This window comes from Chroicocephalus ridibundus, chromosome 1 (assembly GCF_963924245.1).
Source record: "Chroicocephalus ridibundus chromosome 1, bChrRid1.1, whole genome shotgun sequence".
In the NCBI taxonomy this organism is placed as follows: Eukaryota; Metazoa; Chordata; class Aves; order Charadriiformes; family Laridae; genus Chroicocephalus; species Chroicocephalus ridibundus.
In genome coordinates, this window is record NC_086284.1 from 167,908,727 (window position 1) to 167,925,603 (window position 16,877).

Sequence of the window (16,877 nt, forward strand, 5' to 3'; positions counted from 1 at the left end):
CGTGAAGCCTTGCTTTTCCAAGTCGCACGTAGAAAGTCTATCCACATTGACATTATAAGTAATTTCATTGCACAGGTTTTCAATAAAGCGTACGGAAAGTGACTAACAAAATGTCACCTTTCAAGCTTTGATTACAAAGCTACTAATGATTTCAGAGGTTTTCATCTGATTCCTGCAGTTCCCCTGGAACTCCAGAGAAAACGGTATTCATTCCCACCTCGATTACTAGGCATAGCCTGTGTTCCCCACCACACACATTCTCCTGCCAAAGAGTGACTCATCTCACAACTGAACAGTAAGACAGCAGTTAGGAGACAGAGGGGAAAAAATAACAACCTGGTTATAAAAAATGCAAACAAATATAACCCCAAGTAAAAAAATAAATAAATAAAAATAATAATAAAAAAACAACATAAAAAAACCAATCCCAAAACACTTAAGAGATCCATCTTCGAGAAACAGGGCAGGTTTAACAGATATAGGATCAGGCCCAGACTGCATCTGGACCTTCCAAACCCTCTTTCTGCCACCAAAAGAACAGCAGCATTCTTGACTGAAAAGGAAACACTCACTCCACAAACCAATCAGCCTTTTAAAGTGGTTATTCTTTTAGGGAGATGGGTACAAGAAAGATGAAAATATTCAAAATGGATGCATTCAATTTAAAAGCTTACCTTAAGCATTTTTTCACTGAAAATGGCAGTAGTAGCATAAGGCATGACGTAGTTCTGCAGGGATTTGGAAGACAGCACAAGCTTTTTCTCAGTGAGCTGCTTAGCCAGTTTCCTCAGAGCTCGTGCCCTCCTGTGGATCTGAGCCAAACATGAAAGACAGTGAATGAGGCGGCTCTTGAGTCCCAACTAGCAGGGGGGAGCATATACATTCAGCAGTTCTGAAAATGCCTCAATTTTAAGTAATGACATAAACATATTACATTCGTTTTTGAGGACAGGCCATGCCTTTTTCCTTCAGTCTCTGGGCTTTCAGTAGCCTTTTGCCTTAACAAATATTCCAGCTCAACGGGGTATTTCACTGTGAATTCACAATCCTAAGACTGTGCCGTCTTCAGGTATCAAACAAGGGAGGCAACTGATATAAGATGAGAAGGCCTGATAAAATCACGGTGCTAAAATTTAGACTTTACATATAACTACAGATGTAGCAAAGGCTCTCTCTAATTGCAGCTCTGAAAGCAGAGGAAAAGATGTATTTTCGGACTGCAAGAAAAACCATGAGACCAGGCTTTGTGCAACATTTATATTACCAAAGCCTGTGAACAAAAAGGGGCTGCAGAGCCTCCACACAGAGAGTAGCAGGGAACAGGCTATTAAAAACAAAGACTTGCTCCCTGCCTATGTCACGGGACACCGTTGCTGACTGTGGGCTGGGTCACACGCAGGTTGCCTGCTCAAGATCATGAACAATCACTTAAAATGAAAGCAATTCTTTTAGCTAGATGAGGAAGAGGTAAAAAACAGTGCTGCTAAATCACAGAGCCAAGAAATTTCTAGATAGAAACATTGCAATCACCCATATGACAACGCCCACATTCCCGCTCCAACCCCCCCATTTTTATTTTATTTTTTTTAACAATACCTAGTGACACAGGTTCAATTTCTCTGTAAAGACAGCACACAGATGCTTTGGAAAACATTACTCTCTGTTTTTGCTTTGGCAGGGGGAGAGAGACACAAGGGAATGCCTGACGCCTTTTACCTGCATGTGTTTCATGTTCTCAAAGAAGTCCATGTCGGGATCATGGCGGTTGGTCAACTGGACCAAATCCCGGAATTCAGGATTTGCTGGGAACGTTTGAATGAGGCAGGAAAGCAATGATGTGTAGTCCTGCTGGATGCTCTGCAAACAGCAAGCAGTGAAGGTTAAGTGCCCCTCAGAGAGGCTGCTAACACTCCTCAGAACAGCAGTGCTGCATTTAGTGTGTTTTAGGCCAAGCCTTATTCTTTGGTAACAGCAAATACACCTGTATTTTGGACTGCATAGAAATTAAAATCACTCCTCCAAAGAATGACCTACAACTGAGAAAAGGTGAACAACGGCAAACAAACACAAGACAGTGGAGTTCTCTAACTTGTTAGATTTGTATAAAATTTCAAATGAATGGTAATTTTGATTACAGCTGGTATCTACATCGCTTATCCCAGTAACAGACTCAAAGAACTCATCTGTAAGAAGTCTCATGCACCCTGGCATCCTGAAGACGGCTGGAGATGTGTAATTGGATAACAGTGCCTTACCTCAGTCTTACTCTTCAGCCCTCTTCTCACTGACTCCAGAAGAGTATGCTGGATTAGCTCCTTGTAGTCGTCTTCCGTGTGTTCAATTTCTACCAGTCGGCGGATAAAACTGGTCAAGCAAAGGCTGGCGTTGTCACTAAGAGCCATATCCCCTAGCTGAGTGGATGAAGAAATTATACCACATGAGTCTGGATATGACATCTTTTCGTCCCCAAAAGACTGGACTGAACAGTACCACAGGACACAACATAACAGGGCCCGGAGAACAAATAACTCTTGAGACCCTTCCTGCTGAAGTTCTAACCCTGAATTAATGGCCAGCCTTCCAAAGAGGAAAAATCCTTTGATAGAGCACAAATTGACCAAACAGTTCCAAGGCTCACTGACAGAAAGCTGCGCTGCACTTGGGTTAGCCTTCTCACTGCACTGTGTTTGCCCTTCCGGACACCCAGGTGAAAAGGCAAACAGCCAAAAATTAAAAACAGGTGTTTGTAAGATGACTCAAATATTCTCTCTGAATGTCTTGCAGTGTCAAAAAATAGCCAATGGAAATCATTTGGAAGTTAGATTCATCATAGACACGGTGCACAAAGCAAGAGAAGGAACATTCAGCCAACCTGGATGGTGTAGAAGCAGTTGTGCATAACGGGGATGAGGAAGTTGATATCCACCACTTGCATTTCTTTGATGTGGGCTGTGATTGACTGGAAAGCTGACAGACGTACATCGAAGTCGATGTCATCGAGATGCCGCTGATCAAAGGCATTCAGCTAAGAAAGAGCAACAAGTCGTTCATGAAAAAGGCCAGACACATGACAATACAATGTCGGGGGAAAAAGTCAGCAAAGAAACTGTGCGTACCTTAACAACATCAGTAATATACTTCAATTCGCTGTCCAAATCAGATAAAGTCTAAAAAGAAACATAAAAGAAAATAGTTTAACTGCTACAGTTGTTAAAAATTTGAAGAACTCAAGACTTTACCACTTCAGACAAAAAATAAAGCAAGCAACAGCATCTATTTTTCTCCTGTTAGAAGTTTAACAAGAGCCATTCTTCCATAATCTTCCGTAAATTAGAAAATGTGTGCTTTAAGTTCCTGAATTTCTAAATATCTAGACTGAGTGTTTCCTGGGTTTTCCTGATGAAAAAAAAAAAAGAGTTATGCAAGTTACTTCAAAGTAGTACAAAACAGCCTGACTGCTATAAATCTGTGAGAGGAGAATACAAACAAAAATCATCTTCAGGATGCTGAAAGTCACTCTTGCTTCATAAAGATACAGGATTTGTTACGGATGACGTGTGCTTTATTTGGCTTCTCTTACACAAAAGAACCCTGGTGATGCCCACATCAACCAGGCTGTAAGCCAAATCTTTTCCAAGTCTTCTTGCAGCTCATTAATTTCTATCATATGCAATTCTGTTACTTTCACTTAACGTGTATGTAGATTATGTAGATTAAAAGGTAGATTACGTAGATTAAAAAGGTTTTTAAGATCATATACAACAAAGATAAATATTGCTCATTATTTTGTTCTTGATCTCTTAGAACAAGTAAAAAAAGCACAGAAGGACACGTAAAAATGCAATACCTGAAATACCAAGCACAACTTATGTCGAGACAGTTTGTTCTGAATGACAGAAAAAAGCTTTGCCAGTGGTTTGAGAAAGCTTGTAGGGTTTGAGCAATGCCTCAGCAAGTTCTGCACTGTCTCCAGAATGTCAATCTCTGTACCCTGAAAGAAACAGATAACTGTCAATAAACACTGAATCCTCACAAGATTATTTCATTTCCTTGGGAAATATTTCAAGGCACAGAGTGAACTTAACCACTTCGCTGCATTTTATTCAGATCGCAGATACTGAATGAGAACAAAGAATTACGAGGACACACTCAGTGCAATCATCAAATTTCTCAGAAGTACTTGCAACCTTTCAATTAAACACAAGCACAGTATTAGAGAATGCCATCACAATGAAGACTTCTTTTTTGTGTCTTTCCTCAAATGACTTAAAAGGTCAGGAGAACTAATAGAGCTCTAAATAGTAAGTCTTTCTTTCATCTGTGAAACAAACATTAACTTGCACCATATACTTGTATGATCTCCCCAAATGGAAATCATATATGATCCCCTAATGATTCAGAGATTTAAAACCCAAGAATCCTCTGTGAACAATTAAATAACGACTTGGAAAGCAGAACCTACAGGTTGCTGCCTAGCGGTTCTTTCTGCAAACCTAAAATCTCTTCGTTGAGCAGCTGCGTGGGGTTTTTTTTAAGAAAAACAGGACACAAATCTTGATCCAAGGACTCAGGCAATCAAAGTGGATAATCAATGGACTCATTCATTGTAGATGGGACTATATTTCTGAAAACAAGGTTTAGCAGAGAAGGAAACCCAGACAAAATAGTTTACCAATATCCTCAGTGCTTGATTTATTTAACAGTTTACAAAAGCCTAAGCCATGGAGAGCTCTTTCAGCTGCAGCCTATATCCTTTGCATGCCCGAGGAATTTAGGATTTTAGGGAAGTTTCAGTTCTGAGCTACCTTTCTGTACCCACAAATGGACTCCGTAAGAGTGGAAGGAGAACAGAATGGAAGCAGGAGATATGGAGCATGCTAATAGCACTGCACAATGTTCACCTTTTGTCCTGCAACAGACCAATGTAGCAGTGCCCATTGCACAATAGGTACTACACACTCAACTATATGTATTCACGCTGCTGTCCGGATGCTGTGGCTTTGGATTTGGGGTGCCTAAAATCCACAGTGAAGAAGAGCATTTATTTCAAACACTGCAAGGAATTTGGTGGATTGACTACAGTGGCAAAGGAGGTAAAAGACCGCATGAAAACTTCTGCGGACCTTCCCCATGAAAAGGGGGAACAGAGTCAGCCCGAGCATTGGCATCCCGTGACTTGTACACATCAACACGCAATAGAATAGCACAGCATGCTGAGCAGAGTACAAACACGTGAAGACCTGATTTCAGGCTAATAATGAGAAATGGCACATAATCACTAAGATTTTTAACTGCATCTTAAACAAGTCTACTTTATTAAAAGAAAAATATATGTTTAATGGGGGGGGAAAAGTAATTTCTACCTACCTGCTCCATGTTACTCTGATAAAGGAAAGGGAGGAGAAGGCTCACAAGCACTGAATTCTGACTCTTTTCTTGTATAAATTTGCTGATCCTGCACAATGAGACAAGGTAATTTACTATTTTATATCAAACCAATCACCAGTATAGGGCAAAGAAGAACTGAGTCAGCACTAGTGCCATATCAGAAGGCTTTGTCAGCCCATCCATCTGTACCCAAGCTAACAGAGCGTACCCACCAAAATCACGCTATCAGCTCAACTATTCAGAGTTCCACGTGACCGCAGGCATTTCTGTACATCTTCCTACACCCAAGAGGCATTGGTTTTGAGTACCAGCAATAGAAACAGCTAGAATCAATTTCTGAAACCTTTCCCCCCCTCAGTCACTAGCAACTTGCAAGGTCAATGACAGACAGGTATTTTCAACTGCTCTAAATTTAAATAGGTTGAGACTTAATTTGCAGCCTATTATGAAAAGCCTCTTTCTTCCTCCCCCCTTCCAACGTTTCAAAACTGTTTTGAGCTCTACAGAATCACTTACTTGGAAAGTATACTCAGCTCTTTGCTGACTTGAGCTCTATACTTCTTCTTTTTCACCTTCTCCACACTTAACATTGTTTTGCTGAAGTACTCAAGTACGGCAGGAACATGAGGCAGAACCAAGCGGCAGCCTAGGCTGAGGGTCTCTGTAAGGGATACAACAGTTAGCAACACCCAACTCTGTGCTGCAAGCAACAGCAGGGAGATTGGACCCTACACAAACAAAGGGAGAAATACAGACAAAGGAAGTTTTTTATCAGTGGGAGAAAAAAAAAATCAACGGGAGCTATGAATGTGTACGGCACCAGCACTTGCTAAGCCTAAGTCTACTGTGTCCGAGCTGGGACCCAAGCAAGCACACACAGAGAATAAAAGCTGTCCTCACAGATTTCAGTTACAGCTCCGGTAAGCGGGGGCTTATCAAAAGGTACCAAGGAGGTTCCTCAAAGGTAGTAACTGTCTTCTAAAATGGCTGGAGCACTTGTAGATGCAGTTTTCTTTATTCTACCACTGGCCTCTTGTGCAAATCAAAGCTGCCATAACTCAGGCACAGTGATAAGTGCTCTTCTTTCCACTACCTCTGAGTGTTGCAGGTGAGAGATGGCTCCACAGCATCAAACACAGCACACCACCCTTCCTGTCTGTTACCACTCCAAGATAAAAGCAATCAATGGCAGGTCTTTCTTATCGGGGGGCAGAGACTAAACATCAGTCATACATGACTGATGTTTGAGGATGCGATTGAAGGAGCTGGGACTGTTTAGTTTGAGGAAGAGGAGGCTGAGGGGAGACCTCATCACTCTCTACAACTACTTGAAAGGACATTGTAGAGAGGTTGGTGCTGGTCTCTTCTCACAGGTAATTAGCGATAGAACAAGAGGGAATGGGTTCAAGCTGCAGCAGGGTAGGTTTAGGCTGGACATTAGGAAAAAGTTCTTCACGGGAAGAGTGATTAGACACTGGAATAGGCTGCTCAGGGAGGTGGAGGAGTCACCATCCCTGGATGTGTTTAAGACTTGTTTAGATGTGGTGTTAAGGGACATGGTGTAAGGGAGAACTTTGTAGAGTGGAGTTGATGGTTGGACTCGATGATCCCAAGGGTCTTTTCCAACCTAAATGATTCTATGACAATGTGCATATAGGGAGTGGGCTTTTACATAAAACTTGATGTTAGGTTCTGAGTCAAGTCAGCAATGCAGCTCTTGAAGTTATCCTATCATTCAAAGCTTCACAGACAAGACAAGGTCGACAACACAAACATTCTCCCTCTTCATAAGGAATTTATCTATGTCCTGGATCCTGACACTCAAATGTGAATCTCACCTGATATAAGGCAAGCAGGACTTTACAGTTCTCAAGCACGTCAAGACAAATTTGTACATTGACTTTTCTATCTCCACTGGGAGGCTGCCTTCCCTGGTATTCGCGGGCAGTGCAAAGACAACCTCAACATAATCTAACACCTCCATCCAAAGCACCCAACGGGCCTCTCACGACTCTCATGCAGGCATACCTTCTGTCACGTCTCCAGTGACCATGACAGCACAGTCAGTCACGCTCAAACTGGAAGCCTTCTCCGTGGGTTCAAAATCTGGGCTGTTGAGAAGGCTATCAGCTATGTCCATCACAAGATTGGATGTGGCCTCAGACAAATTCTTGGCTGCCAGCACAGCAAACACATTTGACAGTATATCACACTCTGGGTGATCCGGTCGCTGCTTGGCCAGCAAGGGGAAATACCTGAGAGGAAGATTATAAAAAAGATAGGCTGAAAATTTAAGTTTAGAACTTTATAATTCTTTTGTGCAAAAAGACACACAAAAGGATGATGACTCTTCCCTAACTCAAACAGGAAAAAAGCACAAAAATCACAGAACAGCAGTGCCATGAAAAATAGCTGTCCTGGAATTTCTCACAGCATCTACATCAAAAAACGCTCTCTTACAACTCTCTGTGTTAGAATCTCAGTCGCAGACTCTGTGCTGAACCTGCTCACATTCTTTCGTAAACTAGAAAGGAATAAGGAATCAAAAACCATGAATGAAATGATACATTGTAAAACTCACTCCCCACCTCCAAAGACTAAGTTATTGAGCAAGACACAGACATATACTAAGAAGTCAGCCCTCCTCCTCACCCGTCAGCTGGTTTTGGGCTACATATCTGCTTGGTTGCTCGTATGTGGGAAAAGCAGGCCACTAAAAAGAGAGTAACTGCAGAAACTGGAAAGCTTCCCAACTGTATCTGGACTGTTATCAAATGAATAACAGCCTAATGCAAAAAGAAAATATGGGTTTTGACACAATTATTCATAAACTGTTAGAGTAATGTGCTCCTTTTTCCTTCAAGTACTCATGCTTCTTTGCGAGGACACCTACCTGGGATTCTTACTCCAGGTGTGAATGAGTTTGAGGAGAAAAGTTGGAGAATACTGACTCTCTGAAGCCAACCTGCAGACCTAAAGGAGACAAAAATCAGACACCAATGCAACACAAGTAGGTAAAGCCACTTAAAAACCTCATCTCTAACAAAGACCCCACTACAAGCTATAGTTTACTTTTTTTAGAAAAGAATTTCATCATCATTTTTCCAGCTCCCTCAATATTTGTGGAACCACTGTTAGATCACCTTACTCCTACATTACTCCAGCTACCATTTTTGTCCTCCCCTTGAAAGTGCCTCCCCATGGAGCCTCACATTTGCTGCAGAGACTTAGCCACCTCTCCCAAACACACCTATGAGATCTCAAGAGTGACATCCAAGACTCACTGCTCCCACATTTCCCATGCCCTGGCCGTAGCACCTGCCATTCCAGCATCTCCTCTATGTCCCCATGGCCTTGGCTGCTACAAAAGCACCGTCTCTGCTCAGGGGGAGGCTCGAGCACTGCACCGCACCTGGGGAACGGGATCTCCTAAGAGGGTTCTGTGTCCGAAACAACCCCACCTAAGAGTCACCCAGCCTAAGCCCCACACAGTAGCTGCTGCTCCTTCATATGATGAAGCACAGACAAGAGACGCAGTGCACGCCTCTGGCTCCCTCCTCTCTGCAACTCGACAGGCTGCACACAAGTCACACAGCTGGGTTTCCACCCTGACCACAGCTGGATTGTCAGCAGGGCACTGTTAGTGAACACGCAGGCAGAGGAGGCTCCAGTGCATTCGGGGGCAATAGCCGGAATGGTACATGTGGGGTTTGGACTGGCTCAGTCTGGGCTCGAGACCTGAGGGTAACAGAAAAGAAGGTTGGTCTGCCCATCACAGCCAGGGTCTTCGAAAGTTTCTTCCCCTGCCCCCAAAGGCTGATAATATTATTGCTCTGCATAAAACAGAGCTTTTCTGAATGGCGTACAATGAAGAGTAAACCGTTAATTCAATCCTGCAGGAATGCTGCTGTGCAGGGTAACGATAATGAGCCTCTGCAGCAAGCACCTGGGGTATGAAGAGCAGCAAACTCCGATTCCAAGTACAACAGGCTTAAAATAATTTGCCCTCTCCATGAATTTTTATACACTTCAGTTCCATAGCCTTGAAAAAGGAAAGAACACATGTCAAACGATTCTTCTGCCAAAACCAAATCTTCATGGAGTTCACCGGCAGAAACTCCCTCTAGAGGGAGCTTCCAGATCGTAGTACCACCCAAGCTTCAAAACCAGATGTCAGGAAGACAGAGCTACCAGGCCAACAGAAATTCTAACTAAAAACAATTTTACATCTTATTCAGATTTACTCAGCATTTCCAAACACAATGCTCCCGCGAAGAACTAAGTGCTTTGCTTACTCAAAGCCTGAATCACATGCTTGAACTGCTCTGGGGCTGCAGTAAGAGTTCACTGCTTCGCCAGTGTGGCACCCTGGCCTTGAAAAGACTCCACGGACAGAAAAGGAACATACAACTCCTTGTTGCCCAGCTCAGTGAAATACGGAACTATATGCACCGCTTGAAAGTATTTTATTAACTGTTTGTCCACATACACGTACTACACATCACACATTGTTACCGGAGAAGCAGAGAAACAAGGTAGGAGTAAACATACGTAATGTCTAGAGAAGCAGATCTGGGGTTTCACAAATCACAGCAGTTATTCCTGGTGCTCTTTGACAGTCTCTTCTGCTGCAAGGCAGTTTTACTTTAGGATACTTCAGAAGTCTCAGTGGAAGAGCTGTGCTGGAGACGGCCCATCTTGTTCAGTTACCTTTTGGGTGGAGGCTACTGCCTTTAGAGCAGAGACAACCCAGCAGCTGGTACAGGCCCTCCCTGCTAACCTTAGATGCTGTCAGTGCACTGACGTGGCCAGCACAATCTCATTTTCAATACTGTGTGTTCTCTCTTCCTCTCACAATAGTGCAATTTTCCCAACTCAGAATTGATCTGAATTTCTCTGATGAAGCCCACAACCCTGTGCTTTGTTGCTGTGCTCACATGGCAGACTCCCAGGAGGCACAGCTCCCCAACAGACCCTGCTGGCTCCTTCCTTTCCTGCAGCAGCATTTGTTTCTGCAGTCCCCTACCACAGGCCCAAAAAACTGTCACACAGAAAAGTAGCAAAGCACACCTAGAAGTGACTGGCATTATTTTGCTTCCCTGAAGCATCCAGGGAAGAAGTCTGCTTCTGTGGTTCAAGAACAAAGAAATGTAATCCATTTTATTCAGACTAATTAATTTGTACTTCAGCCTCTGACTTGATTATTCCAGGACTAATCAGAGATGAGCCAAGGAACCGGCTTTGCACAGACACAACAGAATGCCAGAATACGTCGGAGGCCACATCCAATCTTCTGACAGACATAGCTGACATAGAATCATAGGGTTGGAAGGGACCTCTGGAGATCATCTAGTCCAACCCCCCTGCCAGAGCAGGGTCACCTAGAGCAGGCTGCACAGGAAAGCGTCCAGGTGGGTTTTGAATGTCTCCAGAGATGGAGACTCCACCACCTCTCTGGGCAGCCTGCTCCAGTGCTCTGCCACCCTCAAAGTAAAGAAGTTCCTCCTCATGTTTAGGTGGAACTTCCTATGCTCAAGTTTGTGCCCATTACCTCTTGTCCTGTCACTGGGCACCACTGAAAAGAGCCTGGCCCCATCCTCCTGACACCCACCCTTTGAATATTTATAAGTGTTGATAAGATCCCCCCTCAGCCGTCGTTTTTCCAGACTGAAGAGACCCAAATCCCTCAGCCTTTCTTCATAAGAGAGGTGTTCGAGTCCCCTAATCATCTTGGTAGCTCTCTGCTGCACCCTCTCCAGCAGTTCCCTGTCCCTCTTGAACCGGGGAGCCCAGAACTGGACACAGAATTCCAGTTGCGGCCTCACCATCGCAGAGTAGAGGGGGAGGATGACATGATGCTGGAGTCCTCCAGCTGCACTGAAGTCCTCTGCATAGTACGAACTACACAAGCTGGTTTGGAAGAAGAAGAAAACACTTACCTGAGGCCACACCACTGCATGAAAAACTGCATCAATCTCTTCCACACTAAAGCTGTAATTCTCATAATCAGAAAAAAAATCTGCCACAAGCTTGAGTCCAAGACGTCTCAAATTCTTCAGTGGATTAATCAACCTAGGTTGGACCTGTAAAAATAAAACAAAACCCCAGTAAGACCTCTGCAGAACAATTATTAACTACTTGCTCTGAAATTAAATACAGCAATTCATTGACCAGAGACAGAAACTTTGCTGGAACTATAACAATGTTCTTCTGTTTTCTCCTGTAACTTGTTCACAGTAGCAATCTACCTCTCACTGCTGACCGAAATTTTTCTTAAGAGGTGCCTGTTCCTGCACTTACTCAATTACGCAGTTACTCCTTCAGCTCATGAAAATACATGCTGATAGGTTTGAAGTAGCATCTGCCCTTTTTGCACAATATGCAGAAAGCTACAACACAGTTAATGTTTTCAGCCCTGACACTTAAATAATTCTGTTTTACACAGGAAAGGACCCAAACCAGCTCTCAAAAGCAAATTCGTACTTTGCACGCTGAGATCTATTGGGAAGAAAAGAAATCAACAGACAAGGAGACGATGGAGGAATAGAGAAAGCAAGAATGTGAATCACCTCCTCCCGTAAGTGTGGTGGGGAGCGTTACAGGAGGATGTTTCCTGTACCCATTTAGCACTTACGTTCCATAGCCTTTCTTGGGGAAAACTTTTCAGTAAGGAAATCAGCCACACATCTAATCATGAAGTTATTCATGCACTGCTGCATTCTGACTCTTCTCCCAGAGAAGAGTCTTGACTTGAGTAACCTAAATTATTTTGATACTGCGCAATGCAGCTCACAGCACAAACACGAGGTAGCTTCATGGTGTAGAGGTACCGAACTCCAGTCTCGGAAACAACAGAGCTGTGTGAGAGCAAATAAAGGCCGCTGTCCGAGACTGGAGTTTGGGTTCCTCTGGGTCTCCAGTACATACCCTGATCCACCACCTAGAACGAACACTTGTATCTCTTATTGTGCAAAGCAGCGTTGGTGTCAAAGCCTCACTAAAAGACATCACCATTTTTTTTATCTGATGTACCCATGTACTTCTGAAGAGACTACCCTCTATCATGCAATACACTGATATACTTACTACCTTTGCACCACAGGTAAAAAGACAAAGAGGAGATGGCGGAAAAGGAACCAAACATGCTCTTGTCCAGGACGTCCCAAGCTGTGCTGAACGTTTACTAATGGTGTGCAGTCAGCTTCCAGGCAGCAAATGAGCTGCTTAAAGGGCCAAAGAAAGCACTAACGAGGCTGCTATTGCTAATGGTGACCCCCAAACAAAATAATTTTGGGTCTCTCACTGTTCAATTGCCTTAAAAGCAGTCCTCTGAGATCAGGTCTTTGAGAGCACAAAGAAACTCAATAATGAACATGAACGGTAGGAAATGGTAAATTAATAACTTGGCTCAAAACAGCCAAAGTTGATGTTTAACTCTCCAGGCAGTATCAGCCTGCAATAAATTACTCTCAAACTCCAAGAATGTCTTCTAATCATTAGCCAAGGTAAACAGATTTCTCACACTCTTCCTTGAGCTTTTAACATCTCATGGGCTAATGAAGTGCTAAATTAAGTTCAGACGAATGGCAGACTGTCACTCCGCACGTTACACAACGATGACGGAATTACTGTGGTAACCCTGGCAAAATGCAATTATCCCAGCAATGCATGAAGCAGCTTTTAAAACCCTTTTCCCAGTATAAAACATGTAGGCACACGCAATCCATTGCTTAAGTCAGACTGTGGAACACTGCTGTCCTAAAATTTGCTCATCCCCTTCGTAAACGAAGACAGTTACAAAGTTCTGCTCAGCTACGCAGGCAACTATGGGACCTTGGATGCCGCCTGACTGCAAGGGCTTGCTTTGTCTGATGGATTGTTTTCAAGACAAGTTCTAACCTCGAATGCTCACAGATGGGTCTTGGGAAGAATATACACACATAGAGACAAAACATTCATTACCTAACATCACTTGCTCAGTCTATTATCACGTAATTCCTTTCAACACACCACTTGCTCAGTCTATCATCTTATAGTTCCTTTCAACACTGCAGTGAAGATGATGACTGTGCAGTTTGCTTGTTTCACACCTAATATACGATCAGGCTCTGCACCGGACTAGATTCCAGCTTTCCTTTTCCTATTTGGATTGAAGCCTGGCAAAGGCACTGGTTTCAGCAAGACAGAAAAGCCTGGCTCAATGTCATAGCTTCCAAACAGCCGTCAACACAGCCCCTGAGCTAACTAGGCTAGAGCTCAGGATCTCTGTGCTGCTGTCCTGGACACAGGGCAGTGGTAAGTCAACATGCCCCATCTTTAGGTGCAGCCAATCTTTAACAGAATGTTTTCCTCAACTGACCCTTTCTGCATGTACAGCCAGCGCACAGCAAGGGAAAAAACATTTGCAGTGCTCTGCAGATATGTAGCTGAGAACTCAAATTGCGACACTCTCAATACAGAGATGAACATGCTTCTAGCTTGGCTGATAGGCATGTTCTCCCTGTGTCTCCTGGCAGGAGACAATCACTGTAGATAATCACTGTCATCACCCACAATTCTGAGCTCCCCGTGAGTCTAGCACCACTACAAAATACCTCAAAGTCAAGTTTTGCTCTGAAGTCCTCAGGCAAGGAACTTTAAATCCTCTCCTTCCCCTGCTCAAATGTTTTATCCTTGCAGACCAAAAACTACACCTTTAAGGCCAATTTCAACTTCCTGCCACAAGATCTTGTTACATCCTTTACCTTTCCCCCTCCTGCCTGTCTGTCCACAGGGCAGGCAGGCAGCAATGCACAGAGATCACTTCCAACTCTCTCTTCGGTAATTCAAGAAAAAAATGCGGTCCAAAGCAGCTTTCTAAATATATTAACTCTGCCTGCACTGCCTGAGCCCTGTAGCACTTCCAGAAAAATATCACTGGCCTCTATTTTGACAGACATCTAATTGTTAAGCTTCACTCCATGCTGGCATTAAACTTATCTTTATCTGAACCAGTGAAGATGTACATGTGAAAGCTAAGGGGAGGAGGAGGGAAAGGAATTTAATTTACATGTTTGTATGCATATATCATACCTTCTCTCTTTGCTGGAGGATGCAGGCTACCACCGCCGTCATGCAGAGCAGAATCTGTAGAATTTCAGGCAGGTACTGATGGATCAAATGTCCTATGTTTTTCAACACAACTTCGAGAACAATGAAGAGACTATGCTGACGCCCAAGAGGCAGGACTTTAGCTAAATCCAGCTCTGACATACTTCGAAGCACTGCAGTCTGGCAAGACCCTGCAATAGGCAAAGGGACAGCAACTTATCTAGAGAAGCACCACAAAGATACCCACTATTGAAAATAATTTTCAATGAAAAATAGTATAATCTGGCCCTAAATTACAGTTCCTCACATTCAGCTTTTTAAGTAACACACAGAGGTCTCCACCTCTCTGTGACACTCAGATGTCTCCCACTGCTACAGTAATCAGAGCACTTTACAACCTCTGTTTATTGCCATCGTATGCAGGCTAGCCTACGACGCCAGCGATTGTTCATTCCTGGCCTGCTAGAGCTTACTTGCACAGCTGTAGCAAGACATTCAGTTTTTCTGACCCGTATAACAGAGCAATCGTGCTTTGCAAGGAGAAGCTCAGGGGAATCCCACTCCTTATCAAAACTTCACTTTCATCCTTCCAAGGCACTGTTAGAGACAAACTGAAGTACATAACAGTACTAAGCGTATTTATCCTCCCACATCTCTACAGGTCAGGAAGTACCATCCATACCCCCAGGTTCTACTGCCTGTACCTACCATTACTGAATTGCTTCACAGCTTCAAAGAGCAGATCCAAGAACATCCGTATCTCTTCTGGCAGTGAGCCGGCAAGAAATCGAAGAACGATCGACATGCGAGTGCCCGCTGAAGACTTGCCCTGTGTTTTGTTCCCTGTTTTGTTTCTCATTCTGCCATAGAGAATTCTTCAAGAGCCAAAAAGAGGTTGCATTAGCTTTCAGCAAGCCATCTGTTTCCTAGTCTCTTATTCTGCAGGAGAAAGTCTATTTCATTTAAAAACGTTCCCTAGTGAGAACAAACTGAGTGGAAGTCACCTCCCCCCAGCCTTCAGGGTCTCCACTGAATTACTACACAGTGCCCCAAAACATCCCAGTGAAAGTTCAGCCTCTGCTACTACAATAGGAGCTTTGCTGGAGACTTCAGGTATAAAACTAGAATACCTCCAGGCTTGCTTGAGGGCAGCAACTGCTGAAGAAGCAACCTGTATGATAACTTGCATCACTATCTTAATAAAATTAAGTGGTAATACTCAGTGAACTGAAATGATCTCACAGTTCTCTGTAAGCCTAAGAAGTAGTACTACTTACCAAAACGCTGTTCTTAAAGCAGAATACGTTATAAAAAGGTGTTAATAAGGAAACCATACAGAACATCGCAAACTAAGTTGTCAAACCATACAATTAACCATAGGTTTATCTCAACTGTTTAAAATGAGAAGCAGCAGCATTACTCTCTGCTTATGGTACTTTGACGTTAAACTTTTAAACCTGCACTTCGTGACACACCTCATAAGAACAGGGATGAGATCTGGTCGATGCTCCATTTTTACTACTGCAGTCTCCTCAGAAATACTGAAATGCACTATTTCTTCTTTAAAGCTCTTGTCCTCCAGAAGCCTTTGCAAGTTCTCCCTGAAAGTAAGAAACACTATTTGAGGGCAGATAGGGGTTGTAAAAATAAACAGACACACACATCTATAGCTGCTTACCTACCAATCTAATCTGTGCTGTATATAAAATATTAAAGTACCATGTTCCCACCCTTTTATCAAAAAAAAATTAAAAAAATCCACCAAGATCAAGCTAATTACATAGGAAAATAGCTCCTGGACACATTCTGAAGAGATTATTCAAGCACGAACTACAGTTTTATGCTGTCACTTTCTCTGAGTGGTTATAAAGCATTAGTACAAAAGACCTCTTTGAAAAAGATACAACTACTAAGCACGCAATCTTCTGGGGCAGAACAAAAGCGTTGCCATTTTCCTATAAACAAAAAAAAGAGGCACCGATCAAGCTCAGGGCCTTATTTCCTGTTTTAGATAGGAAATATACAGCTGGCTAAAATTAAAATTTATACAGGTGTCTTCAACAAATACAGGCAGGGCTCTCTCTTGGAAGCAACTGACCCCAAGCAGGCTTCTGATATGACAGCAGGCTCATTCACTGATGATAATATAAAAGCTTTTACCTGTATGGCAGTAGATGCGGATGCTTGTATGTCATTATACAGTCAAGAGCTATTCTCTGTACATTCTGGTCTAGATGGGACAGTAACTGCAAGTGACAAAAGAAAGAACATGAGTCGTTATCTAGGAGACAGAAGCGCTTACTGCAAATAGCGGAACAACCCAAAAGCTCCAAGCTGAAGCAGGTTTTGGACTAGCTTATCAGAATAGAAACAGAATGCACGTGTTGCGATTATAAAGC

At 43.1% G+C, this 16,877-nt stretch overlaps 1 protein-coding gene across 1 annotated transcript in view; it reads right to left on the bottom strand.

The window, feature by feature from the left end:
• The window catches only part of UTP20 (UTP20 small subunit processome component), a 66,141-nt gene that overhangs the window by 22,203 nt on the left and 27,061 nt on the right, over positions 1-16,877 (bottom strand). Inside the window, exons 24-38 of the mRNA XM_063322698.1 lie at positions 16,639-16,724; positions 15,954-16,079; positions 15,187-15,353; positions 14,461-14,669; positions 11,328-11,471; positions 8,282-8,361; positions 7,417-7,643; positions 5,905-6,049; positions 5,368-5,455; positions 3,848-3,991; positions 3,117-3,167; positions 2,873-3,025; positions 2,256-2,411; positions 1,717-1,857; positions 675-812 (exon numbers count right to left, since the gene is read on the bottom strand). Coding sequence (XP_063178768.1) covers positions 675-812; positions 1,717-1,857; positions 2,256-2,411; positions 2,873-3,025; positions 3,117-3,167; positions 3,848-3,991; positions 5,368-5,455; positions 5,905-6,049; positions 7,417-7,643; positions 8,282-8,361; positions 11,328-11,471; positions 14,461-14,669; positions 15,187-15,353; positions 15,954-16,079; positions 16,639-16,724 — 2,055 coding nt within the window. The remainder of the gene's footprint in view (positions 1-674; positions 813-1,716; positions 1,858-2,255; positions 2,412-2,872; positions 3,026-3,116; positions 3,168-3,847; positions 3,992-5,367; positions 5,456-5,904; positions 6,050-7,416; positions 7,644-8,281; positions 8,362-11,327; positions 11,472-14,460; positions 14,670-15,186; positions 15,354-15,953; positions 16,080-16,638; positions 16,725-16,877) is intronic.